This window comes from Hylobates moloch, unplaced genomic scaffold, assembly GCF_009828535.3.
Source record: "Hylobates moloch isolate HMO894 unplaced genomic scaffold, HMol_V3 SCAFFOLD_17, whole genome shotgun sequence".
Classification (NCBI taxonomy): Eukaryota; Metazoa; Chordata; class Mammalia; order Primates; family Hylobatidae; genus Hylobates; species Hylobates moloch.
In genome coordinates this window covers 28,419,216-28,445,381 of record NW_026652292.1, presented here as the reverse complement: position 1 = coordinate 28,445,381, position 26,166 = coordinate 28,419,216, and the positions used below count along the sequence as shown (strand labels likewise).

Here is a 26,166-nt window from a genome sequence, read left to right as displayed (position 1 = left end):
ATATTAGTACACAATTCAAAACACTGTACCATGGTATCCCCTCACTGGTACTCAGAACACAAATGAAACACATCTTGATAAAGTAAATATCAAGACATAATTTACTAAGTTGATTCTTTTCAACTATTAGGGACTGAATTTTATTTTCAAAGAGATGATCACAGAACATGAGAATTAAACAAACCTTCCTATAAAAGAAATGGATGCTTTTATTCAACCTGAGTTAAAACCACAATGAATCATATCAGAGTTCATGGGAATCATAATAAATGACTAGTAAACCACTCACAAAATCAAAGCTATCAATATACTAAGATCACACACATTAATTAGTGCTACAGTTCAAAACATACCCTTTAACTTACTTAGCATGCAAAATAATCATAAAAGTAATGTCTATAAGCTCTAACCAAAAATTTTAAAAATTAAAAATAGCACAATTCTACAATTCTGATTTTACCAAGAAAATAAACCTATTCCGGCACACATTGTTCTATGAAAATGGAGAGCTGAGTCAGGCTGACCTGCTTTTCACAACACAAATAAGCGTTCATGCTATCAGACTTGGGAAATTAACTCGGTGACAAAAATTCACTGGAAAATAGAATCCTTGGAAAAATGGGGTCAGGTGCCATCCACTGAGAGGCAATGATAATGTGTGTCCTTGGTTATTAGCACAAAGTTAGGCAGCACACTATAATTTTAGCTACATGCAACTCTGTAGGGACACATGTGGGTAAGGCCTGAAAGTTACATGCAAGAGTGAAAAGAACTGCTGTGTTGGGACTGAGGAATGATGGGTGTTTGTTTTTCTTTAAATGTCATTTCACCTTTTAAAGGAAAATAAATCAAGTAGGTAGGTAAAAATTACTGAACTAAAGAGATACTAAAGATTAGAACAAGGCCGGGCGCAGTGGCTCATGCCTGTAATCCCAGCACTTTGGGAGGCTGAGGCGGGTGGATCACGAGGTCAGGAGATCGAGAACCATCCTAGCTAACACGGTGAAACCCCGTCTCTACCAAAAATACAAAAAATTAGCCAGGCATGGTGGCGGGCGCCTGTAGTCCCAGCTACTCAGGAGGCTGAGGCAGGAGAATGGCGTGAACCTGGGAGGCGGAGCTTGCAGTGAGCCGAGATTGCGCCACTGTACTCCAGCCTGGGCAACAGAGCAAGACTCTGTCTCAAAAAAAAAAAAAAAAGAAAAAAGAAAAAAGAAAAAGATCAGAACACTGGCCAATTGAGAAAATCAAGTTTCATGATTAAGACTCAGGAAGGATGTCCTAGTTATGGGGGGGGGTGGTGGAAGACAGTTTATATCTTTGGGTATTTACGGCAGGTCAGAATTAAAGATTTAACTTTTTCCCTTACTATTTACATAAAAAGCTGGTTTATCTGAAAAAAGTATCAATCCAGACTTGCCAATAAAGTTGCACTTAGGTACTATATTATTGATGTTTACAACGACTGCCTGGAGGCACAAAAGACCCCGAAGGGCTTTTTTGATCAGTAAAACAAAAACAGAAAAGCAAAAAACAGTTAATTTTTGTTTGGTCAAGTTTACTCAACCAGACCACCTTGATACCAACAATGCTGGAGAGCATTTGGCAAGAGCAGGGCCACAATGCCAAATTCCTTGGAAAGGTAGACTTCCTACGATACTTTCATGGATTGGCAAATTTGTGGGCTTTTTTCGGTAGTAGCTTTTGAGAATGTTAGTTTCTGGCTGGGGCAGTGACTCACACCTGTAATCCCAGCACTTTGGGAGGCGAAGGCAGGTGGATTGCTTGTGCCCAGGAGTTCGAGACCAGCCTGGGTAACATGGTGAGACCCCATCTCTATTTTTATAAAATAAAAAAAAAAAAAAGAATATTACTTTCCTATAAGGCCATGGTACTCTAAGTACTAAGACAGGTCTGTTGTTGTCCTTTCCTTCGTAACATTTCTCATAACCCATAATTTACTTCTCATCTGTCTCCCCTAAAAGGGCAGGGGCCTTGTCTATTCCGTTCATTACCATATACCCAGCACTTAATAATGTCTGGTACATGTTAAGTGTTCAATAAATATTAGTTGAATGAATAAATGAAGTATGAATGAATCTCATACAGTCCAACAGACCTGGGGGAAAAGTGAAAAAAAAAAAAAAAAAAACCCTAAAAAATACTTAAGGAAGACAGATAAACAACAGTTCTATCAGTTGGGGTTATTAGACTTGATGCCAAAAAATTTACCATCATTCCGCAACTGACAATAGTTGTTTAGCGATTCAAAATATCTGAAAGATTTCAACTGAAAGTTAATATAAAAACAGTGTTCTCTGGAAGACTCATTTACAAATAAGTTAATTAAAGGGCTGTTACTAAACCAAGATACAACAGGAGCCTAATGTTTTGTTTGTTTCAGGATGGAGGAGACTCTGCTGCATACACTTGGAGGTCTAGATTTCCATAGAGGGCACGTAGCATATTGAGGACCTTTTCTTGAATAGTGTCAACTTGGTCAGAAGGACAGTAATCATCCAGACTTGACCTAGAACCAAAAGAAAGAGAAAGAAGAAAACTACACATAGGATAAAATCATACTGTGAGGAAAAGCTGCATGTGTTGATTTCAATGTAAAACAGAAATTAAGGTGTGCTGAATTTTGGATTAATATCAATTGAAAGCTAGTAAAGGTTTACCCCATGTTAGGCACCTTACGTAAATTATGTTCTTTAATTTTCACAGCAACTGTATGAAAAAGGCACAATTACTATCCCTTTAAAGAAATCTGAAAGAGATTAACCTGGGCAAGGTGACATGCGGTGTGCGCCTTAGTGCTTGATTGCTAGACCACTGTTTGCCTGAAAGGGAGACGTTGTTTGGGAATACAGGGGCTTATTATCTTAGCGATGGGACATCTTTTATTATGTGTGTGCTAGGGCTAGAAATGATGAGGGTCGAGGTTTTCCAACTGATAAAAGGATTCTATTTCTAAAAATGATTTGTTAACTACAGAATTATAAAGGATCCATGGCTTGGTCCAAAATGAAATGTGGCGATGTGCTGGTGTTGGATTTACTTTCCTAGGCAGTAGGAAGCAGAAAAGAGCAGAGTAGGTTGGGGCAGATATCTGTATTTTGGGAGTCTTTCCAGAACTTACCAACTGCAACCTGAGTTGCACTGGGCAGTTACAATGCTGCTGCCAGTTACAACTGGATTAACCAGTGTCTCCTGGTTCTGGATAAGGGTTAATAAAGCCTTCTAGAGGACAGAGTGAGAAGAGCAGCACAGAAATCTTTACAGAAGGAACTGGAATTAGTTATCTGGCCTACTCCTTAGTACAAGTATTTCAAACCTAAAGAGATAATCTATAAGACCACTGATAAACTCATTTTATGCTCTAGTGACCAGGTTATTTTTGTGGCTTGATGTGAAAATTTAAGACACAATAAATAATAAAGAGAAACTTTATTTTTTATTTTTTTTTGAGACAGAGTCTCGCTCTGTTGCCCAGGCTGGAGTGCAGTGGCACAATCTCGGCTCACTGCAATCTCCGCCTTCTGGGTTCAAGCGATTCTTCTGCCTCAGCCTCCTGAGTAGCTGGGATTACAGGTGCCTGCCACCATGCCTGGCTAATTTATATATTTTTAGTAGAGATGGGGTTTCACCATGTTAGCCAGGCTGGTCTTGAACTCCTGAACTCAGGTGATCCGCCCACCTTGGCCTCCCAAAATGCTGGGATTATAGGGGTGAGCCATCATGTCTAGCTTGAGAAACTTTATTAAATAGTAACATATACACATGGACAAAAGCCTACTTTATTTTTTGAGACAAGAGCTTCCTTTGTTGTTCAGTGGCATGATCATGGCTGATTGCAGCCTCAACCTCCTGGGCTCAAGCAATCCACCCACGTTGGCATCCCAAAGTGCAGGGGTTACAGGTGTAAGCCACTATGCTCAGCAAGACCTACTTTAAATTGTCATATGTAAAAACTCAATTTACAAGTCTTAACAAATAAAGGGTACTGCAATACTTTTGGAAAGATTTTTGACTTTTTTTTTTGAGACAGGGTCTCATTTTGTCACTCAGGCTGGAGTGCAGTGGTGTGATCTTGGCTGACTGCAGCCTCAGCTCCACAAGTAGCTGGGACTATAGGCACATGCCATCATGCCTAGGCTAATTTTTTGTGTTTTTTTGTAGAGACAGGGTTTTGCCATATTGCCCAGGCTGGTCTCAAACTCCTGAGCTCAAGTGATCCACCCACCTCCAACTCCCAAAATGCCAGGATTACAGGTGTGAGGCCACTGCACCTGGCCAATTTTTGACTTCTTTACACACTATTAGAGTCGTTCTTGATGGGAGCTACTCCCATGAGGGTGTTTTGAAAATCTCTTAGTACATTTTTGATTGACACAATGAATAGGGGATGCTATTGACATTTAGGGGACTGGGATAAGAGGGCTGGGCTGCTACAGGGCTTGCAACAGGCAGGATCATCCTGCAATATGAATAGCTATCCTGTGTCTTGAATATTTTCAAAGTCTACTGAGTACTCATGTAAGTGAAAAAGTGATTTTTATTTTTTTGAGCCTATGATATAGTTTGGCTGTGTCCCCACCCAAATCTCATCTTGAATTGTATCTTCCATAATTCCCATTGCAGTGGGAGGGACCTGGTGGGAGCTAATTGAATCATGGCAGTGGTTTCCCCCATACTGTTCTTGTGGTAGTGAATAAGTCTCATGAGATCTGAGGGTTTTGTAAGGAGAACCTCTTTTGCTTGCTTCTCATTCTCTCTTTGCCTGCTGCCATCCATGTAAGACATGACTTGCTCCTCCTTGTCTTCCACCATGATTGTGAGGCTTCCCCAGCCACGTGGAACTGTAAGTCCAATTAAACCTCTTTCTTTTGTACATTGCCCAGTCTCAGGTATGTCTTTATCAGCAGCGTGAAAACAGACTAATACAGCCTAGAACTGAACACTTGTTTATATATAAAAGTATTTTTAAAAAATGCATTAAATATGAACTAAATTTTCCAGGAATGCAACACTCTGTCAGTTGGGGAAAGACTGGACTTTAACTGCAGATCCTTATGAAGAGGCTGTTCAATGACTGAAAAAATGTCATTATGGCAGTGCTGTTCATGGCATCTGGTCAACGCACGGTATCTGTTTGCATTTGTAACTGCTACATTTACATCACATAGTGTAACTGCTACAGTATATGTTTAACTGCATCTCTTAAATATGTGAGTCTAGTTTGGCATTTTAATATATTTTATTATCAATTACTTTAATTCCTCCTATGTGTATAGGTATTATGTATATAGTAGGTTACATTACCTATATATAATGTATATTATCTATGTAATTATGAATATTATCTATATATCTAAATTATATATAGGTAGGTTACATTATATGAGGTTTCAGAATGATAAAAGGATGTTACAAAATGTTTGTCATGAATTACATATTATTAGCCTGAGTACTTAAAGTACTTATTTTAGAATCTCATACTTCCATACAAAACCAGCCCAAAAATTAACACAGGAAAGCATTATTAAATTGTTATAACTATTCAGCAATTATATTCAAATTTAAAACATGGCAGCAGCTAAATAATTGGTAGGACACAGAAATGAGAATTCTTGTGTTCATCTGAATATTACCAACCTCAAAGACAAGATAACAATAACTACATTGTTTGCATGTCATCACTAACAGGGAACAGAAAGGGCCAGGCACAGTGGGGGCCGAGGCGAGCGGATCATCTGAGGTCGGGAGTTCGAGACCAGCCTGACCAACATGGAGAAACCCCGTCTCTATGAAAAATACAAAATTAGCCAGGCGTGGTGGCACATCCTGGTAATCCCAGCTACTCTGGAGACTGAGGCAGGATAACTGCTTGAACCTGGGAGGCAGAGGTTGCAGTGAGCTGAGATTGTGCCATTGCACTCCAACCTGGGCAACAAGAGCAAAACTCCATCTCAAAAAAAAAAAAAAAAAAAAAAAGAAAAACAGGGAAGAGAAAATACAACATCTAAATTTTGCGATGAGTAGGTAAAAAAAAATTTGTATTATTTTATTAGTAATCATTATATTTACCTACAGAGATTGTATTAGTTTCCTACTGCTGCTATAAAAAATTACCACAAACTTAGTAGCTTAAAGCAACACTAATTTATTATATAGTTTTGGAGGTCAGAAGTCCTAAAATAAAGGTGCTGACAGGGCTGCATTCTTTTTGTAAGATCCCAGGGATAATCTGTCCCCTGGCCTTTTCTAGCTTCTAAAGGCTGCCTGTGTTCCTTAGCTTGTGGTCTCCGCCTTCAAAGCCCACTGTGTAGAATTTTCGAATCACTCTCTCTGATTCTGACCCTCCTGCCTTTCTCTTCTAAGGACCCTTGTGATTACATTGGGCCCACTTGGTGAATCCAGGATAATCTCCTCATCTCAAAATCCTTAAGTTAATCACACTGCGAATTTCCTTTTGCCATATAATGTAACATATTCACAGGTTCCAGAGATTAGGATGTGCAGCACATCTCTGATTTGCCATTATTCTGCTGAACACACTTACCTTGCAATTGTCACAAGAGTAGGATTTGGTAAATTTTTCAGTAAATAATGCACAGATTGAATAAGATACTCTATTTCTTGTTCTGTGCTGATATGGTGAGGAAGTTCTGAATAATCGCAGGTTAAACCAGCCTGGTGAACCTGAAAATAAGACAATTAAAAATTACACTGTATGACAGTTGTTTTTATAAGCTTCTTTAATCATTAATGGCCTTATTGACAAATCTTTACTTTCATTGATACATAAAAGATGTACATATTTTCAGGGTATATGTGATAATTTAATACATTCATAATAGCATATAAAGATCAAATCAGGGTAACTGGGATATCCAACACCTTAAATATAAAAAACTTTTAATTTTTAATATTTTTATGCATTGGGATTATTTTTTCCCTAACAGTTTCTATGTCATAAAAGTTATTTGCTCTCTGAAGTGTTGGTAGAACTCGCCTATACACCTGTCTGGGCCAGATGCCTCTTTTTAGAATAAGTCTTTAGCTACTTCTTTATTTTATGATTATCGGTCTTGGGTCAATTTTGGTAATTCACATTTTCTATCAAATTATCCATTTCATCTAGATTCTAAAAAGTTGAGGCCAGGCGTGGTAGCTCATGCCTGTAATACCAGCACTTTGGGAGGCTGAGGCAGGCGGATCACCTGAGGTCGGGAGTTTGAGACCAGCCTGACCAACATGGAGAAAACCCGTCTCTACTAAAAATACAAAATTAGCCGGGCGTGGTGGCACATGCCTATAATCCCAGCTTCTCCTGCTAAGGCAGGAGAATCACTTGAACCCGGGAGGCAGAGGTTACAGTGAGCCAAGATTGTGCCACTGCACTTCAGCCTGGGCAACAAGAGCGAAACTCCATCTCAAAAAAAAAAAAAAAAAAGTTGTACATATTCTTATCTCATTTTTAACACATTATTTTACTTACTTTTTAAATATTAATATATGCACCTAGTACTACATTCAAAGCTTTGAGAGGATACAAGAGAAAATATTTATCCTACCTTATTTAACCAAACTGTTTTCTTGTGTATCCTTTATGTATAACCATAAGCTACTGCTAGCTACATGTGTTTTAAACTTGAATGGAATAATGTTTTAGTCTTAGCACTAAACTAAACTTGCCTGAAAGTTAGAAGTGGCTCACATGCTACCATTCTGCAACCTTAACTTTAATGTTTTGAAAACTAGAACTTAACTATGTCATAGTTTTGCCTAGAGTACACAAGTGCAAGGTATGAAAACACACACTAATCAACTATTTTATTGGAGGCTTTGGATACACATCAACAATTTAACTGGCAATGATCAGTCAGTGTGATAAAAGGATGAATTCTGGATGTTCATTTTGCCAAAATGATAAAACTATTTAGCGTTCTATCTCTGCAGCTGTAGGCACATCATAATGGATTACATCATCTGTGACTGAGCCCTAGCCATTCTCTGCTCCCCAAAAAAACATCAAACCCACCCAACGAAAAAACCCAGATGCAATATAATGATTAAAGCAGACCTGCCTGCAGACATACTTGATAAATATTGTATGAACTCAAAGCATTTTCTTTCTCTTTCTAAATCTGACACAAAGTCTCACTCTGTTGCCCAGGCTGGAGTCCAATGGCACGATCTCAACTCATTGTAACCACCTGGGCTCAAGCGATCCTCCTGCCTCAGCCTCTCAAGTAGCTGGGACTACAGGCATGCACCACCACACCTGGCTAATTTTTGTATTTTTTGTAGAGACGGGGTTTTGCCATGTTGCCCAGGCTGGTCTCAAATTCCTGGACTCAAGCGATTTACCTGCCTTGGCCTCCGAAAGTGCTGGGATTACAGGTATGAGCCACTGCTCCTGGCCTCAAAACATTTTCAAACCTTAAGTATCTTATAACGATCTTCTTAATTACCATTTTTAAAAAGTATAAGTCTTGGAAGTGTTTATTTAGGGCAATTTGAATGTATACTCCTGGAAAAAAAAAAAAAGTTAAACAAAAAAGTGTAAGTCTTGGATTTGCTTAGGTTTCACCAAAATATTCTTTTGCTTTGCTCATTATATGGTTTGGCTGCATCTCCACCCAAATCTCACCTTGAATTGTAACTCCCACAATTTCCACGTGTCATGGGAGAAACCTGGTGGGAGGTGATTGTGGGGGTGGGTCTTTCCTGCACTTTTCTCATGATAGTGAATGAGTATCAGGAGATCTGATGGTTTTATTTATTGTTTTTGAGACAGTTTCACTCTTTTTGCCCAGGCTGGAGTACAATGGCATGATCTTGGCTCACCGCAAACTCCACCTCCTGGGTTCAAGCGATTCTCTTGCCTCAGCCTCCCGAGTAGCTGGGATTACAGGGATGCGCCACCACACCCAGCTAATTTTGTGTTTTTCATAGAGATGGGGTTTCTCCATGCTGGTCAGGCTGGTCTCGAACTCCCGACCAAAGGTGATCTGCTCGCTTTGGCCTCCCAAAATGCTGGGATTACAGATGTGAGCCACCATGCCCGGCTGGAGATCTGATGGTTTTAAAAACACAAGTCTCCCTGCACAAGCTCTCTCTTCTTGTCTGCTGCCATGTGAGATGTGCCTTTCACCTTCTGCCATGATTGTGAGGCCTCTCCAGCCACGTGGAACACTAAGTCCATTAAATCTCTTTCTTTTGTAAATTGCCCAGTCTCGGGTATGTCTTTATCAGCTGCATGAAAACAGACTAATACAGTAAATTGGTACCAGTAGAGTGGGGCACTGTTGAAAAGATACCTGAAAACGTGGAAGCAACTTTGGAACTGGCAGAGGTTGGAACAGTTTGGAGGGCTCAGAAGAAGGCAGGGAAATGTTGGACAGTTTGGAACTTCCTAGAGACTTGTTGAATGGCTTGGACCAAAATGCTGATAATGACATGGACAATGAAATCCAGGCCGAGGTAGTCTCAGATGGAGATGAAGAACTTGCTGGGAGCTGGAACAAAGGTGACCCTTGTTATATTTTAGCAAAGAGACTGATGGCATTTTGCCCCTGCCTTAGAGATGTGTGGAACTTTGAAGGTGAGAGATGATTTAGTGTATCTGGTGGAAGAAATTGCCAAGCAGCAAAGCATTCAAGAGGTGACTTGGGTGCTGTTAAAGGCATCCATTTTTTTTTTTTTTTTTGAAATGGAGTCTCGCTCTGTCACCCAAGCTGGAGTGCAGTGGCACCATCTCAGCTCATTGCAGCCTTTGCCCCTCAGGTTCAAGCGATTCTCTGCCTTATCCTCCTGAGTAGCTAGGATTACAGGTGTGCACTGCCACACCCAGCCAAGTTTTGTATTTTTAGTAGAGACGGGGTTTCGACATGTTGGCCAGGTTGGTCTTGAACTCCTGGCCTCAAGTGATCTGCCAGCCTTGGCCTCCCAAAGTGCTGGGATTACAGGCATGAACCACTGTGCCTGGCCAAGGCATTCAGTTTTAAGAGGGAAACAGGACATAAAAGTTTGGAAAATTTGCAGCCTGACAATGTTAAAGAAAAGAAAATTCCATTTTTTGAGAAGAAATTCAAGCTGGCTGCAGAAATTTGCATAAGTAACGAGGAGCCAAATGTTAATCCCTAAGACAATAGGGAAAATGTATCCAGGGCATGTCAGAGACCTTTGTGGTAGCCCCTCCCATCACAGGCCTGAAGGTTTAGGAGGAAAAAATTGTTTCATGGGCAGGGCCCAGGGTCCCAGTGCTGTGTACAGCCTAGGGACTTGGTGTCCTGTGTCTCAGCTGCTCCAGCCATGGCTAAAAGGGGCCAACACAGAGCTTGGGCTGTGGTTTCAGAGGATGGCCTTGGCAGCTTCCGTGTCGTGTTGATCAAGCCGGCGAGTGCACAGAAGTCAGGAATTGAGGTTTGGGAACCTCTGCCCAGATTTCAGAAGATGTATGGAAACACCTGGATGCCCAGGCAGAAGTTTGCTGCAGGGGCAGGGCCCTCATGGAGAACCCCTGCTAGGGCAGTGTGGAAGGGAAATGTGGGGTCGGATCCCACCGAGAGTCCCTAGGGGCACTGCCTAGTGGAACTGTGAGAAGAGGGCCACCGTCCGTCCTCCAGATCCCAGAATGGTAGATCCACTAACAGCTTGTACCGTGTGCCTGGAAAAGCTGCAGACACTCAACACCAGCTTATGAAAGCAGCCAGGAGGGAGGTTGTATCCTGCAAAGCCACAGGGGCACAACTGCCCAAGACAATGCGAACTCACCTCTTGCATCAGCGTGACCTGGATGTGAGACATGGAGTCAAAGACGATCATTTTGGAGCTTTAAGATTTGACTGCCCCGATGGACTTCAGACTTGCATTGCCCCTTTGGGCCAATTCCTCCCATTTGGAACGGCTGTATTTACCCAATTCTTGTACATCCATTGTATCTAGGAAGTAACTAACTTGCTTTTGATTTTACAGGCTCATAGGTGGAAGGGACTTGCCTTGTCTCAGATGAGATGTTGGACTGTGGACTTTTGAGTTAATGCTGAAATGAGTTAAGGCTTTGAGGGACTGTTGGGAAGGCAGGATTGGTTTTGAAATTCGAGGACAGGAGATTTGGGAGGGGCCAAGGGTGGAATGATATGGTTTGGCTGTGTCCCCATCCAAATCTCATCTTGAATTGTACCCCCCACAATTCCCACATGTCGTGGGAGGAACCTGATGGGAGGTGATTGAATTGTGGGGGTGGGTCTTTCCTGTGCTGTTCTCATGATAGTGAATGAGTCTCACAAGATCTCACTGTTTTAAAAATGGGAGTCTCCCTGCACAAGCTCTCTCTTCTCTTGTCTGCCACCATGTGAGACATGCCTTTCACCTTCTGCCATGACTGTGAGGCCTCCCCAGTTATATGGAACTGTAAGTCCATTAAATCTCTTTTGTAAATTGCCCAGTCTTGGGTATGTCTTTATCAGCAGTGTGAAAATAGACATCTCTTATTTAAAGAATACCAGCAAATTCTTATAAATTCAAAAAATACTTAAATCAATACTTCAACTTTAGTCAAACACAGTGGTCTGACTGTATTCCATAAGTAAATAAAATATGCAAACCCAGCTTACTGAAGTAAGAGAAAGACCACACTAAGAGGAAGGAGACTTGGAAGTCTTAGCCCTGGCATCAAATCTGAGAAAAGTCACTTGAACATTTTAAGCTATAGCTTTCTCATCTCAAGTACCAGGTCAAATGGGAAAATATATGCTTCAAAGACTGCAAAATGATATACAAATAAATTATGACTAAAAGTATCTTTCGCCATAGCATTCAGATCCCTGTTGACAAACAGCTAACACATTTAAAATGTACTAGTCACTCTCTCTCTTTTTTGTCTTGTGGTTTTTACAAACGGAAACGTTTTTAAATAGGGAGGAAAAGAAGGAAGGAGGAAGGGAGTATAAATACTCGTCAATAAAAAATGGACCATTTTAGAAATTGTGTGCTTTTCTTTTGTCTGGTGAAGAGAGATCTGACCACAGACAAATTTAAAAAAATACACAGGACTTTTGCTTCATACGTAAAATTGAGAAAAAAATGTTTTTCTTGGAAGGCTTTTCCAGGAAAATAGTATTCTGTTTCAATGTATGTATTTTTTTCACTCATTTCTTTTCTTAATAATTGTTTCAGACTTCACAGGAACACAAACAAAAATGAACCACTTTAACAAAAAGCAAATTCTTCTACCCAGAAAATTGTCTTTACAAAGGGTCAATTTTACACGTTAATACAAAATATTTACCATTTCATAGTCTGGTACTTCCATCCGTTTTTTCAAACTCTGTACAAGGGGAACTAGTGATTCCATTCTGGAAAAAAACCATCCCACTCAATTAAACATCACAACTACCACAACTAAAATGACAATAGCAAATGATACATTATACTAACATTTACCATAATAACATGCTTCATATGGCACTTGGGAAATAAAAGATAAAGCTGTTCAAATATCTTAAAATATTAAGAAATAAATGTTTCCTGATTTCTTACCCAAAAGATTACAGATTGTGTTAAAGACTAAAAGTGAACATTCAAGAAAATGAGATTTCTTCTTCAAAAATGGGAAGTTCTACTGACTTTAAAAATTATTTTGAGGCCAGGTGCGGTGGCTCACACCTATAATCCCAGCACTTTGGGAGGCCTAGGCGGGCAGATCACTTGAAGTCAGGAGTTCGAGACCAGCCTGGCCAACGTGGTGAAACCCTGTCTCTACTAAAAATACAAAATTAGCCGGGTGTGATGGTGCATGCCTGTAATACCAGCTATTCGGGAGGCTGAGGCAGGAGAATTGCTTGAACCCGGGAGGCGGAGGTTGCAGTGAGCTGAGGCCACACCATTGCACTCCAGCCGGGGTGACCAGAGTGAAACTGTCTCAAAAAAAAAAAATTATTTTGATTAGCAAGAAAAGTGTCTTTAGCATGCTGTGATAAAAAAAAAAAGGCTGTTTCCTGAAAGCTAAAAAAAAAAAAAAAAAAATTAAGGACATGTTTATTTGTATATACAATTATTATTACTATTGAGACAGGATCTTGCTACTACCCAGGCTACATGGCAGTGGTGTGATCATGGCTCACTGCGGCCTCGAACTCCTGGGCTTAAGGAATCTCTCACTTCAGCCTCCTGAGTAGCTGGGACAATAAGTGAACACCACCACACCCAACTAATTTTAAAATCTTTTTGTAGAGATAGGGTCTTGCTATGTTGCCCAGACTGGTCTTAAACTCTTGGCCTCAAGTAATCCTTCCACCTTAGCCTCCCAAGTGTTGGGATTTTACAGGTGTAAACCCAGGCCTAGCCAGTAAATACAATTATAATCGGAAAAATCCTACATCATCTGATATAACATTGATGCATTTTTTTTTTTTTTTTTTGAGACAGAGTCTCACTCTGTTGCCCAGGCTGGAGTGCAGTGGCACGATCTCGGCTCACTGCAAGCTCCGCTTTCCAGGTTCACACCATTCTCCTGCCTCAGCCTCCCAAGTAGCTGGGACTACAGGTGCCCGCCACCACGCCCGGCTAATTTTTTGTATTTTTTAGTAGAGACGGGGTTTCACCGTGTTACCCAGGATGGTTTTGATCTCCTGACCTCATGATCCGCCCGCCTTGGCCTCCCAAAGTGCTGGGATTACAGGCGTGAGCCATCGCGCTCGGCCACATTGATGCTTTTAAGGTATTAAGTTTAGGTGGACCTTTTGGAAGCTCTGATTGGCTAATACTTCTAGTGTTTTAATTCCTCCTCCACAAATATTCACTAATTTGCTGGGAGTAAAAAAAGAAAAAAGGAGGCATGGAGGCCTGCCTGCTTGCTCACTTGTCCTGTTACTTTTTCCTTTTAATGAATGACATTTTCTAGGCTTCTGGACTCTAACTACCCACCTCACTTCCCTAGACATAGTGAAGCCTCCATGCCGAGGGTCTGGCTCTTTAGGGTCATGGTTAGTTTGGGGAGACTTTTCTTTCAGTGTCATCTACTTTTCCTTTATGCTATTTTTTCTCCCTTCAATACCAAGCACAGTCTAAACTCACTACTGTTGCAGTCTCATCATACCTTCAAGTCTGTGATAGAACTCTCTGCTGGCGATGAGGAGCTAACTGGGCATGCTCAGTAGGCAGAGTGGGTTTCAGTGGAAGTCTGTGGGCTGGACTTAGGATTCCAAGGTTTCCAGGCCTATTTTGTTGTTGTTGTTTAAGTTTTAAACTTAGCTTGAGACTTCATGAAATAACAAAATAATAGGTATTTTTCAGCATTTCTAGGAAGACTCCTGTCCTGTGACTTATTTTTCTATATCCCTCTTCTATCATTTCAAAAAACAGGGAATCATTTTAGAACCCTATACGGAAGAGGAAAAAGCATTAACTGATTTTCTTTCTTTCTTTTTTTGAGACAGGGTCTCCCTCTGTCACCCAGGCTGGAGTGCAGTGGTGCAATCTCAGCTCACTGCAGACTTGACCTCCCAGGCTCAAGTGATCCTCCCACCTCAGCCTCCCAAGTAGCTGGGGCCGCAGGCGCATGCCACCATGCCTGGCTAATTTTTTGTATTTTTTTGTAGAGACAGGATTTCACCATGTCACCCAGGCTGGTCTCGAACTCCTGAGCTCAGGCGATCTGCCCACCTTGGCCTCCCAAAGTGCTCAGATTACAGAGGTGAGCCACCATGCTCGGCCATTAACTGATGTTAAAGTGCCTAATCAATACTTACCGATGTGATTAATATTACTGTGAATTATTCTTCCACATCACTGCTTTGTTAGTGTCAATAATTAAAGCTTTATGATGTTTACATTTTAGGGATGTTTTTGAATATTTTAAGTAAAAATTACAATGAGTATTTTGAATAGATAATACATGCACATAGCAAAAGAAATAATTTCTCACTCATATACTTCATCATTTAGCCATAGAATTCCTCTCCCCAGAGGCAACCACTGTTTCAGCTTCTTCCATATTCTTCTAGAGATCTGCTGAATTATTTTTAGTAACCAAAACATGACAAATCTTAATGGCTGTTCATGTTCTGGCCTAAAGTACTATTGATTCTAATTTCCCGTTTTATCTTGCTACCTTACAACTGATTTTCTTTTGTTTACACCAGAGAGAATAATATGACAGTTTGTAGGAGATTAGTTTTAAAATAAGCTAGTTCTGGTTTTCCTATGCTCATGGGGACAAAAAGTTTGTCTGATGGTTTTATTTTAGTTTTCTGGCTGTTTGAGATTACATGACTTAAGAATTATTTTAGAGAAAAATCACTGTAATATTTATGTCAATATTCTTTCACTCCAGCTTCAATACCAAAGGCTTTCACTCAGAAAGAACTTCTCTCTCCATTCTTTCAAGGTAATATGAACAGTCAGTTAAATAAATGACCTGATGGAGAATCTAGCCTTCAAATACTGCTTCTTCACGTCAAGAGATTGAAAATACTCTTCCGCTTGTATTTGGGTTTTCCTTAAAAGAAGCTAAGTTTTCCAATTGTTTTTCCAGTCTCCACAGGCTGGAGTGCAGTGACACAATCTCGGCTCACTGCAAGCTCTGCCTCCCGGATTCACACCATTCTCCTGCCTCAGTCTCCTGAGTAGCTGGGACTACAGGCGCCTGCCACCATGCGCGGCTAATTTTTTTTTTTTTTTTTTTGTATTTTTAGTAGAGACTGGGTTTCTCCTTGTTGGCCAGGATGGTCTCGATCTCCTGACCTCGTGATCCGCCCGCCTCAGCCTCCCAAAGTGCTGGGATTACAGGGGTGAGCCACCACGCGCAACCAAGTTTTTGCATTGTAATTTACTTGTCAAGTAATTTACTTTTCTGTTGTTAAGTTAGTATTTTTTTTCTTATTCTACTTAGAACAGGGAATGCCTATGTACTACTCATCTTTAATTCTCTTTAAGACCTTGTACAATATCTCATATTTAGGGGCAGCTACTGTACAAAGACTAAAAACATGCTCACTTACTATGTGACTTGGGGCAATTTACTTAACCTTGGTTTCCTCATCTATAAAATTGACATAATAATAATAAAACCGTAAGACTGTTGTAAGGAGTACATGAGATAAGGCAAGGAAAAATCTTAGATAAAGGGTACACAGAAAACACTCAATAATGTCTACTATTGTTAGTAAATGTGTTGAAGTTTAATACTAATTCTTTTTTCTTTCTTTTTTGAGACAAGTCTCTGTCACCCAGGGTAGAGTGCAGTGGCATGATCACAGCTCACTGCAGCCTCAAACTCCTTGGCCCAAGCAATCCTCCCACTTCGGCCTCCCAAGTAGCTGGGAGCAGTGGCTGTAGTGGCTACCGGTAGGTGCCACCATATCTGGCTAATTAAAAAACTTTTTTTCAGAGACAGGGTCTTGTTACATTACCCAGGCTGGTCTGGAACTCCTGGCCTTAAGTGATCCTCTCCCGCCTCAGCATCTCAAATAGCTGAATACTAATTTTTTAAAAGCAATGTATCTTGCAAATTTAGGAACATATCTAGGACTGAAAGTTAGTAGAGTTGGGGGAAAAAATGTTTGAGAGTCTTACCCAGGGTTTGAAGCCCATCTCTGTACTGTTTCTTCATCATCACCATCACACAAATCAGCGAAAGTGGCTTCTAAATCCTCTAATTGATGAATTCGAGTATCAACAATATCTACCAAATCTTCCTTTAAATACATTGAAAAGCTGAGATTATATAGTTATTCTTTCAAAAAACAAGCAACATCCTATTACAAAAAAAACTTGGCTCTATTAGTTAAAACATAATTTTCAAGTACTAACCATGGGCTTTGCCAATACACACACACACACACACACACACACACACACACACACACACACTTTGAGCAGTCTTTGAGATCACTGTGGTAATTTGCAAGATATTATTAGTTATATGATAAATGAATAAAACCCCAAAGAAACAAATGGAGGATACCTCTGTTAGGTTGGTGCCAGGTTTCTTAAATTGGTACAGCTCTTGTAAGATTTTGTACTCTTCCTGGAAAACAAAACAAAAAATCCACATACCAGAAAAAAAAAAGTTAAATTTTTTTAATGATATGCTTTAAGGAAGAGACAACCTTCCTTGTGATACAAGAACATCTTAGATAATTATTTAAAGGTATGTATGGGAGAATCAGGCAAAATGTATACTTTAGATTTTTATTGTAATAATTTTATTGCAAATATTGTAAAATTTTGTTTTATTGTAAATATCACTTCTTCAAGGCAACTCTATCCAGCTGGGCATGGCAATACTATGTAAAAATTACCTAAGGAAGCATACTTGGTGGCTAATGGGTCACGAGATGAAAATATTTTAAATAATATTCCGCTATATAAATGACATGTCCTAGCTGTTTACAGGACTTAGCTGTTTACAGGAAATATACATATCTTTAATAACAACAACAAAGAACTCCCTATGTTCACTTTGCAGCCATTTCTCTGACAACAGAAGAGAACTCTGAAGTACAAAGGCAATACTGGAGGTAGAATGTCAAAGACATAGAACCTCGGTCAGGAGGCACCACACAAGGGGAGAAACAGGCTTGCTATACAAACTTTGTAGGATAATGTTTCCCCTTGTTTAGCACAGCTACATGGATCCATTATATAGCTGGGTACACCTGGCCCCAGTAATCCTATTTAGGAGTATTCTCAGGAAGAGGTTATATCCAAGAGCTAAAATTCATTAAGCACAATGTTGTGGCATATCTTCAGTGCTTTATTCATTATAACAATGCTGAGTTGGGTATGATTATTATTCTGATTCGATACTTGAAGAAACTATGGGTCAGAAAGGTTAAGTAATTTTCCTAAGATCATATAGCTAATAAGCAGTAGAGGTAACAACAGAACTTAACTCCCCTAACTTTTGAACATGCTTCTTTTTTATGAGATGGGGTCTCGCTCTGTCACCCAGGCTGGAGTGCAAGGGTGCGATCACGACTCACTGCAGCCTTGACCTCCCAGGCTCAAGTAATCCTCCCATCTCAGCCTCCTGAGTAGTTGGACCACAGGCACGTGCCACTATGCCTGTCTAGATTAAAAAAAAATTTTTTTTTTTAATAGAGATGGGGTCTTGCTACGTTGCCTACGCTGTTCTCAAACTCCTTGACTCAAGTGGTCCTCCTGCTTTGGCCTCCCAAAGTGCTGGGATTATACGCATGAGCCACCATGCCCAGACTGAACATGCTCTTAAAAAAAAAAAAGATGAACATCTGTCTTTCCTAATGATATTTAAAAAATTGCTACTAAATAATAAAGTGTAATATATGCTTTTTAAAAAGTCCATTGTACCAAAGGGTATTTAGGCTATAAAAATCCCTGTGTTCCCAGGTTTCCTGATAGCACTCTAAAAGGAATAACTGCCACTGAATTTCTTATGTAACCTTCTAGAAACTTTCATTACAAATATTTATTACAAATATTTAGGTGAGTAATCAGGCACATCACTGTTTAAGGAATAATCTGTTACACAGGATTTATATATAGAATATCGCTGGAAAGATACACAAGAAACTGACCACAGTATTTGTTTCTGAAGCAAAGAACTGAGGGAATGGGGATAAGAGAGTGCTGTTTTTCAATGTACATTGTCCCTTGGTATCCGTGGGGGATTGGTTCTGGGACCTCCTGTGGATACCAAAATCTGTGGATGCTCAAGTCCCTCACATAAAATAGTGTAGTATTTGCATATAACCTATGCATACCCTCTCATATACTTTAAGTCATCTCTAAATTACTTGTGGTATCTAATACAGTGTAAATCCTATGTAAATAGTTGTTAACACTGTATTGTTTTTTATTTGTATTATTTTTTACTCTCGTATTGTTATTCCTAGTTGTTTTTTATTTTTTCTGAATATTTCCTATCTGTGGCTGGTTAAATCCAGGGATATAGAACCCATGGATACAGAGGGCTGACTGTATATACCTGCACTGTATGATTTAATTTTTATCCATCACCCATGTATACATTACCCCAATTAATAAATGCAAAATAATGAATACTATCTAGAGCAGGAGTTGGCAATCCACAGCCTATAGCCTGTGTGTGTACGGCCCTCAAGTTAAGAATGGTATATACAACTTTAAAAAGTTTAGAGAACAGCAGAAAAGGGTATTAGTAGAGAATGTGAACCCCAAAGCCTAAAATAATTGCTAGCTGGCTGTTTAAAGAGTTTGCTGGTTCCTCATCTAGAGAAAAGCCATATAATTCTCAAGATCTATGTGTTAAAAATACAGTATTTACCTGAGTGAACATTTCTTTGAAGGGATTCTTGACTGAAAAAAAATCCAAGTCAATATCTAAAACAAATGCCTTCCCTTTCTTCAAAATTTCCAGAATTTCCCCAGTGCTGGCAGCAGTCTGGCATTCCTGATTTTCAGAAGAACATGAACATGATGGTTCCAGGCAAGTCTGGTCACTTCTCTGTGTTGCTGTGTCCTTTTCCAGTCCTTCTGAAGAAGAGTCACAGTTAGTAGAAGCAGTGTTTTCCGAATCTTCCAGGGCTAGCTTTGGTTTCTTAGCAGAAGACACTGCATCGTTTTCTTCTTGATTGTTACAGAGTTTATAAGGTTTTACCATAATTACATCCAATTGTAAAGGTTTTTGGTTCTCTAGCTGGTCTTCAGGTACATACAGACCATCACTTAGGAAGTAATGATCTGTACCTGTAACCCTGAATCAGAGGAAAAAACGATTTTTAAGAAGAATGGGCAAATCAGTTGACATTTCACTATGGCATGGCAGAAATATAAGAACAGATCTATTTGACAAAAACTGAGAGCAGTCTCTAGTATTTATACTTCCTGTTCTTCTGTAGAAATAGCATTCCTCAAATTCTTAGCTGGACACACAGCTGCTCCACATAAAGACTACATTTCAGTCTGCCTTGCAGCCTGGTGTGGCCATGTGATTAAATTCAGGCCAGTGGTTGTGAATGGAAGAAAAGCACACAGAGCTTTGCTCTCCTGTTCCCTGCTGACTGGCATATGAACATAGAGGTGGCAAGTCACCTTGGACTATAAGGACAAGGTTAATATTCTAGAGACGGTGGTGCAAAAAGGTAGAAGGAACTAGAGTTCCCCAAACTCTAGAGCTGCCACATAGGCCTGGACTGTGTACAGTGAATTCTACCATAAGAATAAACTCTCTTGTTTAAACCAGTGTTCCTTTGTTCTCTCTCATACCAGCTGAATCTTTATCCAAAAAATCATTGAAGAGAAAAATTTCAACTGGAAATAAATTCTCTTAATAGAAACTCTCCCTGACATATTTTAGAGCTTTGTTAATTTTTATATAACCATAGTATTTTCAATATGAAAAGTGACTTGGTAAATACTTCAAACAGTGAAGCCAAATACTTCCTCTAGAGGCATGCCTTACCCATCTAAAATCATGGTTAATATTTATTTCCCACTTGACCTCTCCCAGCATACACAGCTATAAACTGTAAAAGCTATTTTCCAAAAATAGATTAATGACATAGTAAAACTAATGTCCAAGCTTATTAAAACTGTACAACCCTAAGATGAGGCTGTATCCCCCAATCTAAATTAATATTCTTTTTAATAACAGCAGTTTTCCCATGTTCCTGTCATACAAACATACAAGTATTTGTTAAACTGCACCAACATGTATATGTGTCTCTTCCATACATTTTTACTTGCAGGATTAACCAAAGTCATGAATCAAAATCTTCCAAAATTATTAATCACACATGGAGTTTCAGATGTCTGTGTCAGATTGCTGAAAATTATTTGATTTTATGGGTTAAATCAGGCCTACTCACTGAAGTACTCAATAAAAACCCTACTACTATTTCACATATACCAGTAGTATGTACAATATTTATATGCTTAGTCTTAATTATTTCTTTTGAGTTATAACTGAAATACAATTTTCATATATCACAACAAAGCTATTTGTGCAAATGATAAGAATGTATACTACAAAAGTTAATTGTATCATTAAGAATAAATGAGAAATAAAGTATCATTTTCAATGAGGAAGACTATCTGATTTTCAACTATTACCATTTCACTCCATTATCCCTAAGGTTCTAGAAAGTTATGGCTATACTGCTTAAAATATTTATCCCATCACAAGAGAATTTTAAAGTCAAGAACATACTGATATTTCTAAAAGTATTATAGTATCACAAGATACACAAAACATTGTTAAATAGCTTATACAATAAAAACAGTTGCACATTTATCTCACGTCAGAGGATACTGTAATTTACTTTAGATTAAGTACTTATCTGAAACTAATTATATTATAAAGAAAATTAAAGCCCCAAATCTACTTATTCAGCAGTTGGATTTATAAAAAAATCAAAGTGAGATAATTTTGCCCTTTCACTGCTAATTACTGTTTTTTTTTTTTTTTTGAGACGGAGTCTCGCTCTGTTGCCCAGGCTGGAGTGCAGTGGCATGATCTCAGCTCACTGCAAGCTCCACCTCCCAGGTTCACGCCATTCTCCTGCCTCAGCCTCCAGAGTAGCTGGGACTACAGGCGCCCACTACCACGCCTGGCTAATTTTTTTGTATTTTTTAGTAGAGACAGGGTTTCACTGTGTTAGCCAGGATGATCTCGATCTCCTGACCTCGTGATCCACCCGCCTCGGCCTCCCAAAGTGCTGGGATTACAGGCTTGAGCCACCGCGCCCGGCCTAATTATTGTTTTTTTGTTTGTTTGTTTTTTGTTTTGTTTTTGAGACAGAGTCTCAAAACTGTACTCCTGCTGCCCAGGCTGGAGTACAGTGGCATGATCTCAGCTCCCCACAAGCTCCATCTCCTGGGTTCACGCCATTTTCCCGCCTCAGCCTCCTGAGTAGCTGGGACTACAGGCGCCTGCCACCACGCCCGGCTAATTTGTTTTTGTATTTTCAGTAGAGACGGGGTTTCACCGTGTTAGCCACGATGGTCTCGATCTCTTGACCTCGTGATCTACCCGCCTCAGCCTCCCGAAGTGCTGGGATTACAGGCATGAGCCACTGCGGCAAATTCAGCAGACAACAGTTATATTGACAGGAAACAGTAAAATGTACTACTGAATATATAAATCTATAAGATACTTCAATGGCTTAAGGAGTTAATCACCGATGAAGCCCAAATTCCAGAGGATAATGATCACATTCAAAATCTAATTTGACCAACAACTAAATATAAATGGTACGTGAGGAATATCAACAGACTTAAAAGTTTGTTCTTCGTGTTTTGAGAACTCTTTGGAGAAGCTGAGGCTTAATCTGACCCTATCTGTGTGCAGAGACTTATGAAGTTATTATAGGAATCCAAAATAAGATAGAAACATTCAATCGCTTCCATATTCACAAATATGAGGAAATTACCTGATTGTTGTGGTAGAAGTGTCTTTGCCTACTAAAAAGTGATGTCTGCCCTCTCTGATTTGCTGAGCCCATGTGGGATGAAACCATATTACATGTGAAAAATGGCCAGCATAAACTGCAGGCATAATCCAATTTTCAATACTTAATTCTCTGGAAAAGAAACATAGAGACAACATTAAAACTTTTAATTTTTTTTTTCCCCAAGTGCAATTTTATCCACAACATTTTAAGACCACAGGTCTCAAAGTGTGGTCCCTAGAGTGGTTCCTGAGACTTTCTCAAGGACATCACTATTACAAAACTATTTTCAGGAAAATACTAAGGTATTATTTCCTGTTTTCATTTATTGACATTTGCAAAGATGGTGCAAAGGCACTGGTGGGTTGATGTTCCAACATTCAGCAGCACCAAACTGTTAGTAGTTACTATATTCTTCGTTACCAACCAATGCCAAAATACATAATATAAAAGTTTCATTCGAGAACATCTTGATTTTATTAAATTTCCATCCTGAGTATACATTTTTAAATATTATGTGTGATAAAATGAGAAATGCACAGAAAGCTCTCCTGCTACATAGTTTGAAGCATAACAGTTGTTTCAAGGAAAAGCAGTTGTTGTGATTGAACTTCGAGGTGAACACCGTTTATCTTGAAAGGAGTGATCAATAAACTATGGTTATTCACACTTGATACTGAATTGCTGAATTCTACATTTCAAATAAGCTTTAATAAACTACTACTTTTCAAGTTTTGGTGCACTATCAAAGAATATTCACAATTATCTGAAAAGGCTATCAAAATACTCTTTCCTTTTCCAATTACATGTCTGTGAAAGCCTAAATTTTCATCATATATTTCAACCAAAACAACATATGGCAATGGACTAAGTGCAGAAATAGACATGAGAATCCAAAGGTCTCTATAAAGGCAAATATTAAAAGGATTAAACATTGGCCAGGCTGTTTTTGTCAACAAAGTTTTTTTGGTTTGTTTCTTTTAAGAGATGGGGTCTGGTTATGCTGCCCAGTCTGGAGTGCAGTGGCTATCCACAGGCTTTGATCACAGCCTGGAACCGCTGGCCTCAAGTGATCTTCCCACCTTAGCCTCCTGAGTAGCTGGGACTACAGGCTCATCCACCATGCCCAGCTTGTAAATAAAGTTTTATTGGAACACAGCTGCTGTCATTTGTTTACACAGTGCCTGTGATTGCTTTCACACTACAAAGGCAAAGACTAATAGTTGCAACAGAGACCATATGGCCAGCAAACCTAAAATATTTACTAATCTGGCTCTTTAAGAAAGTTGTCAACACTTGTTCTAAATAAAATGCAAAAGGCAAAAAGACAAACAAAAAACCCCCAAACCCATGAGTTTAGCAAAGTCTATTTCCTATAATTGCTTATTATCTACTGCAAATTGTACTTCAAACACAAAACACCACGAATAAAATCACGTATTACCCAAAGAGTGTTTCCTTATCAAACACGGTGTCTGCTGGCATATTCACAGGAATAAGGAGGTCTGGATGTGAGTCGAAATGTAAAAAACTTATATTACTGGCAGGAAGATGCTTTGAGCCTATGGCCCGGTATATAAAGGGTAGAACCTGTAAAAGACACAGGCACACAATAAGAATTAACACTGAAACCATGAGCACACACTCAACTGCAGACTGAAAAACAATGCTAAATAATGCACATAACTGAAAGCATACTATGTTGCTGTAAAGTGGAAAAACATAAAATTTGTTTATTGTAGATGGTGCAGATGATAATCTCAAGCATTACTTTGTCCTCAGAACTTCCAACCTGCACCTCCAGCTGCCTTCCTGCTGCCCCCTCGAACTCAACAGGTCATGTGGGGAAACAGAGCAGGACTGGGGCTCAGGAACGAACTACCGCTTAATGCCTGTTCTAATATTAACTAGGCGTTCAAGTTACCCTAGGTCTCAAAGTACTTTTTTTTTTTTCCTTTAAAAAGGGACAGGGTCTTGCTCAGTTGCCCAGCCTGGAGAGCAGTGGTGTGATCATGGCTCACTGCAGCCTTGGACTCCTGGGTTCACGTGATCCTCCCACCTCAGTCTCCTGAGTAGCTGGGATTACAGGCACGCACCACTACGCCCAGCTAATTTTTTCACTTCTATTTTTGTAGAGATGGGATTTCGCTCTGCTGTCCAGGCTGGTTGGGGTCTTTTTGGTACCCTTAGAATGGTGGGGTTGGGTTAGGTGGTCTGTAAAGGATTTCTCCTCTTACATCTCTAATTCTAGGTTTAATACCTAATTTGAAAGCACCGTCTAACCTAGGCTTTCTCATTCTCTGAAGGTCATAGACACTATATCCAGGTCCTGAGAAACCTATCTTCCTCTCCTATTAACTGTCACCATCAGTAAATCCCTCTTCTTTTTTTAACATCCAGATAACCTCCTCCCATCCCAAGCCTACTGATGCTACTTTACAACATATTTATTAGATCCATGGGCCTCCTTTGTTGACTTGGAAAATTCTAGATTAAGACACCAATTTAGCTACTGTAAATCAGCACGGCCATAAACATGGAAACCCCTTTTAGTGTTTATCTCTATGCAGGGCACCGTGTTAAAATATATACATTTTTTTTTTTACACAATATGGGCCGTGCGCAGTAGCTCACGCCTGTAATCCCAGCACTTTGGGAGGCCGGCGGGGGCCGATCACGTGAGGTCAGACGTTCAGACCATCCTGGCTGACATGGCGAAGCCCCGTCTCTACTAAAAATACAAAAATTAGCTGGGCACGGTGATGTGTGCCTGTGGTTCCAGCTACTCAGGAGGCTGAGGCAGGAGAATCACTCGAGCCCAGGAGGCGGAGGTTGCAGTGAGCTGAGATCGCGCCACTGCACTCCAGTCTGGGCAACAGAAGAGACACCGTCTCAAAAAAGAAAAAAAAAAGATTTTTAAACACAATATGCACACAATAACACTCCTAACAGCCCTGTGAGTCCTACGATTACGGTCCCCATTTCAGATCAGAGCCCACGTTCCAAACATAAAGCCTCCCATCTAAACAGCAGGGCTGTGGTGGCGATTCCAGGAGACACCTGGAAGCCAGAGTTAACTGCAGGTTAAAGACACAGGACTCTGCAGCCAGACTGTCCGGTTTCGAATCCCGACGCCACCAGTTGTTTGGTTCTGGGGGCAAACCGAGGTAAATAAGTTGCCCCGACTCGTAGGAAGCGCCCATAAATGTCAGTTCTCATTCTTCCTAGTTAGCTGTTTTGGGGTCCTCTCCACAGCAACGGAATCAGGCAGTTTAACTCTGGTTAACTCTGTGGCCTCCGATGCTAAGGTTGCGCCGTCTGCTTGGCCCTCTGAGCGTCAGGGCTTCCGCTGATTCTGCCCCAGAGCCTGGCTGCCGTCCGCTCACCTCCTGATGATCCTCCACCACCCACACTGGGAGCTTGGGGTAACGCCGGAGACCAGCGCGCCCTCCCGCGGAGTCACTCATGTTTTTGCGCCCGTCAGCTTTGCAGCAAAGCGGCGGCAGCCGGAGAAGAGCCGGGAAAGCCGGCGCCTCAACCCGGCCAGCTATCTCCGGGCGGAAGCGCTCCCTCACCCGGTTGCGTTTTCGGATTGGAGGACGCAGGAGGAGGGGGCGCGGGCTCCAAAGGGTCTTTTGCTGACGATTGGTCTAGACGTCCATCGCTTTCGTTGACGCGCCAATCACCGCGTACAAGGCCCTGCGGTGGGCTGAAGAGTTTTCCCTCCCTTGGCCCAGCTTTC

General features: G+C 40.3%; 1 protein-coding gene across 3 annotated transcripts; it reads right to left on the bottom strand.

Moving 5' to 3' along the window:
* Positions 1-10: 10 nt before the first annotated feature.
* Positions 11-25,963, bottom strand: CUNH5orf22 (chromosome unknown C5orf22 homolog). Of its 3 annotated transcripts, none has more exons than XM_058430201.1 (10): positions 25,811-25,963; positions 23,869-24,014; positions 22,407-22,556; positions 19,301-19,730; positions 16,979-17,041; positions 16,588-16,709; positions 12,302-12,368; positions 9,330-9,527; positions 6,566-6,705; positions 11-2,530 (listed from the first exon to the last, which is right to left on the bottom strand). In XM_058430201.1, exons 1-10 carry the CDS (start codon positions 25,889-25,891, stop codon positions 2,401-2,403), a joined length of 1,527 nt encoding a protein of 508 aa, XP_058286184.1. In that variant the 5' UTR covers positions 25,892-25,963; the 3' UTR covers positions 11-2,400. The 3 variants fall into 3 exon arrangements, with proteins under 3 accessions (XP_058286184.1, XP_058286185.1, XP_031991590.1); XM_058430202.1 differs by lacking the exon at positions 25,811-25,963 and adding an exon at positions 25,485-25,594; XM_032135699.2 differs by lacking the exon at positions 9,330-9,527 and having other exon boundaries at positions 13-2,530.
* Between the last annotated feature and the right edge of the window lie 203 nt (positions 25,964-26,166).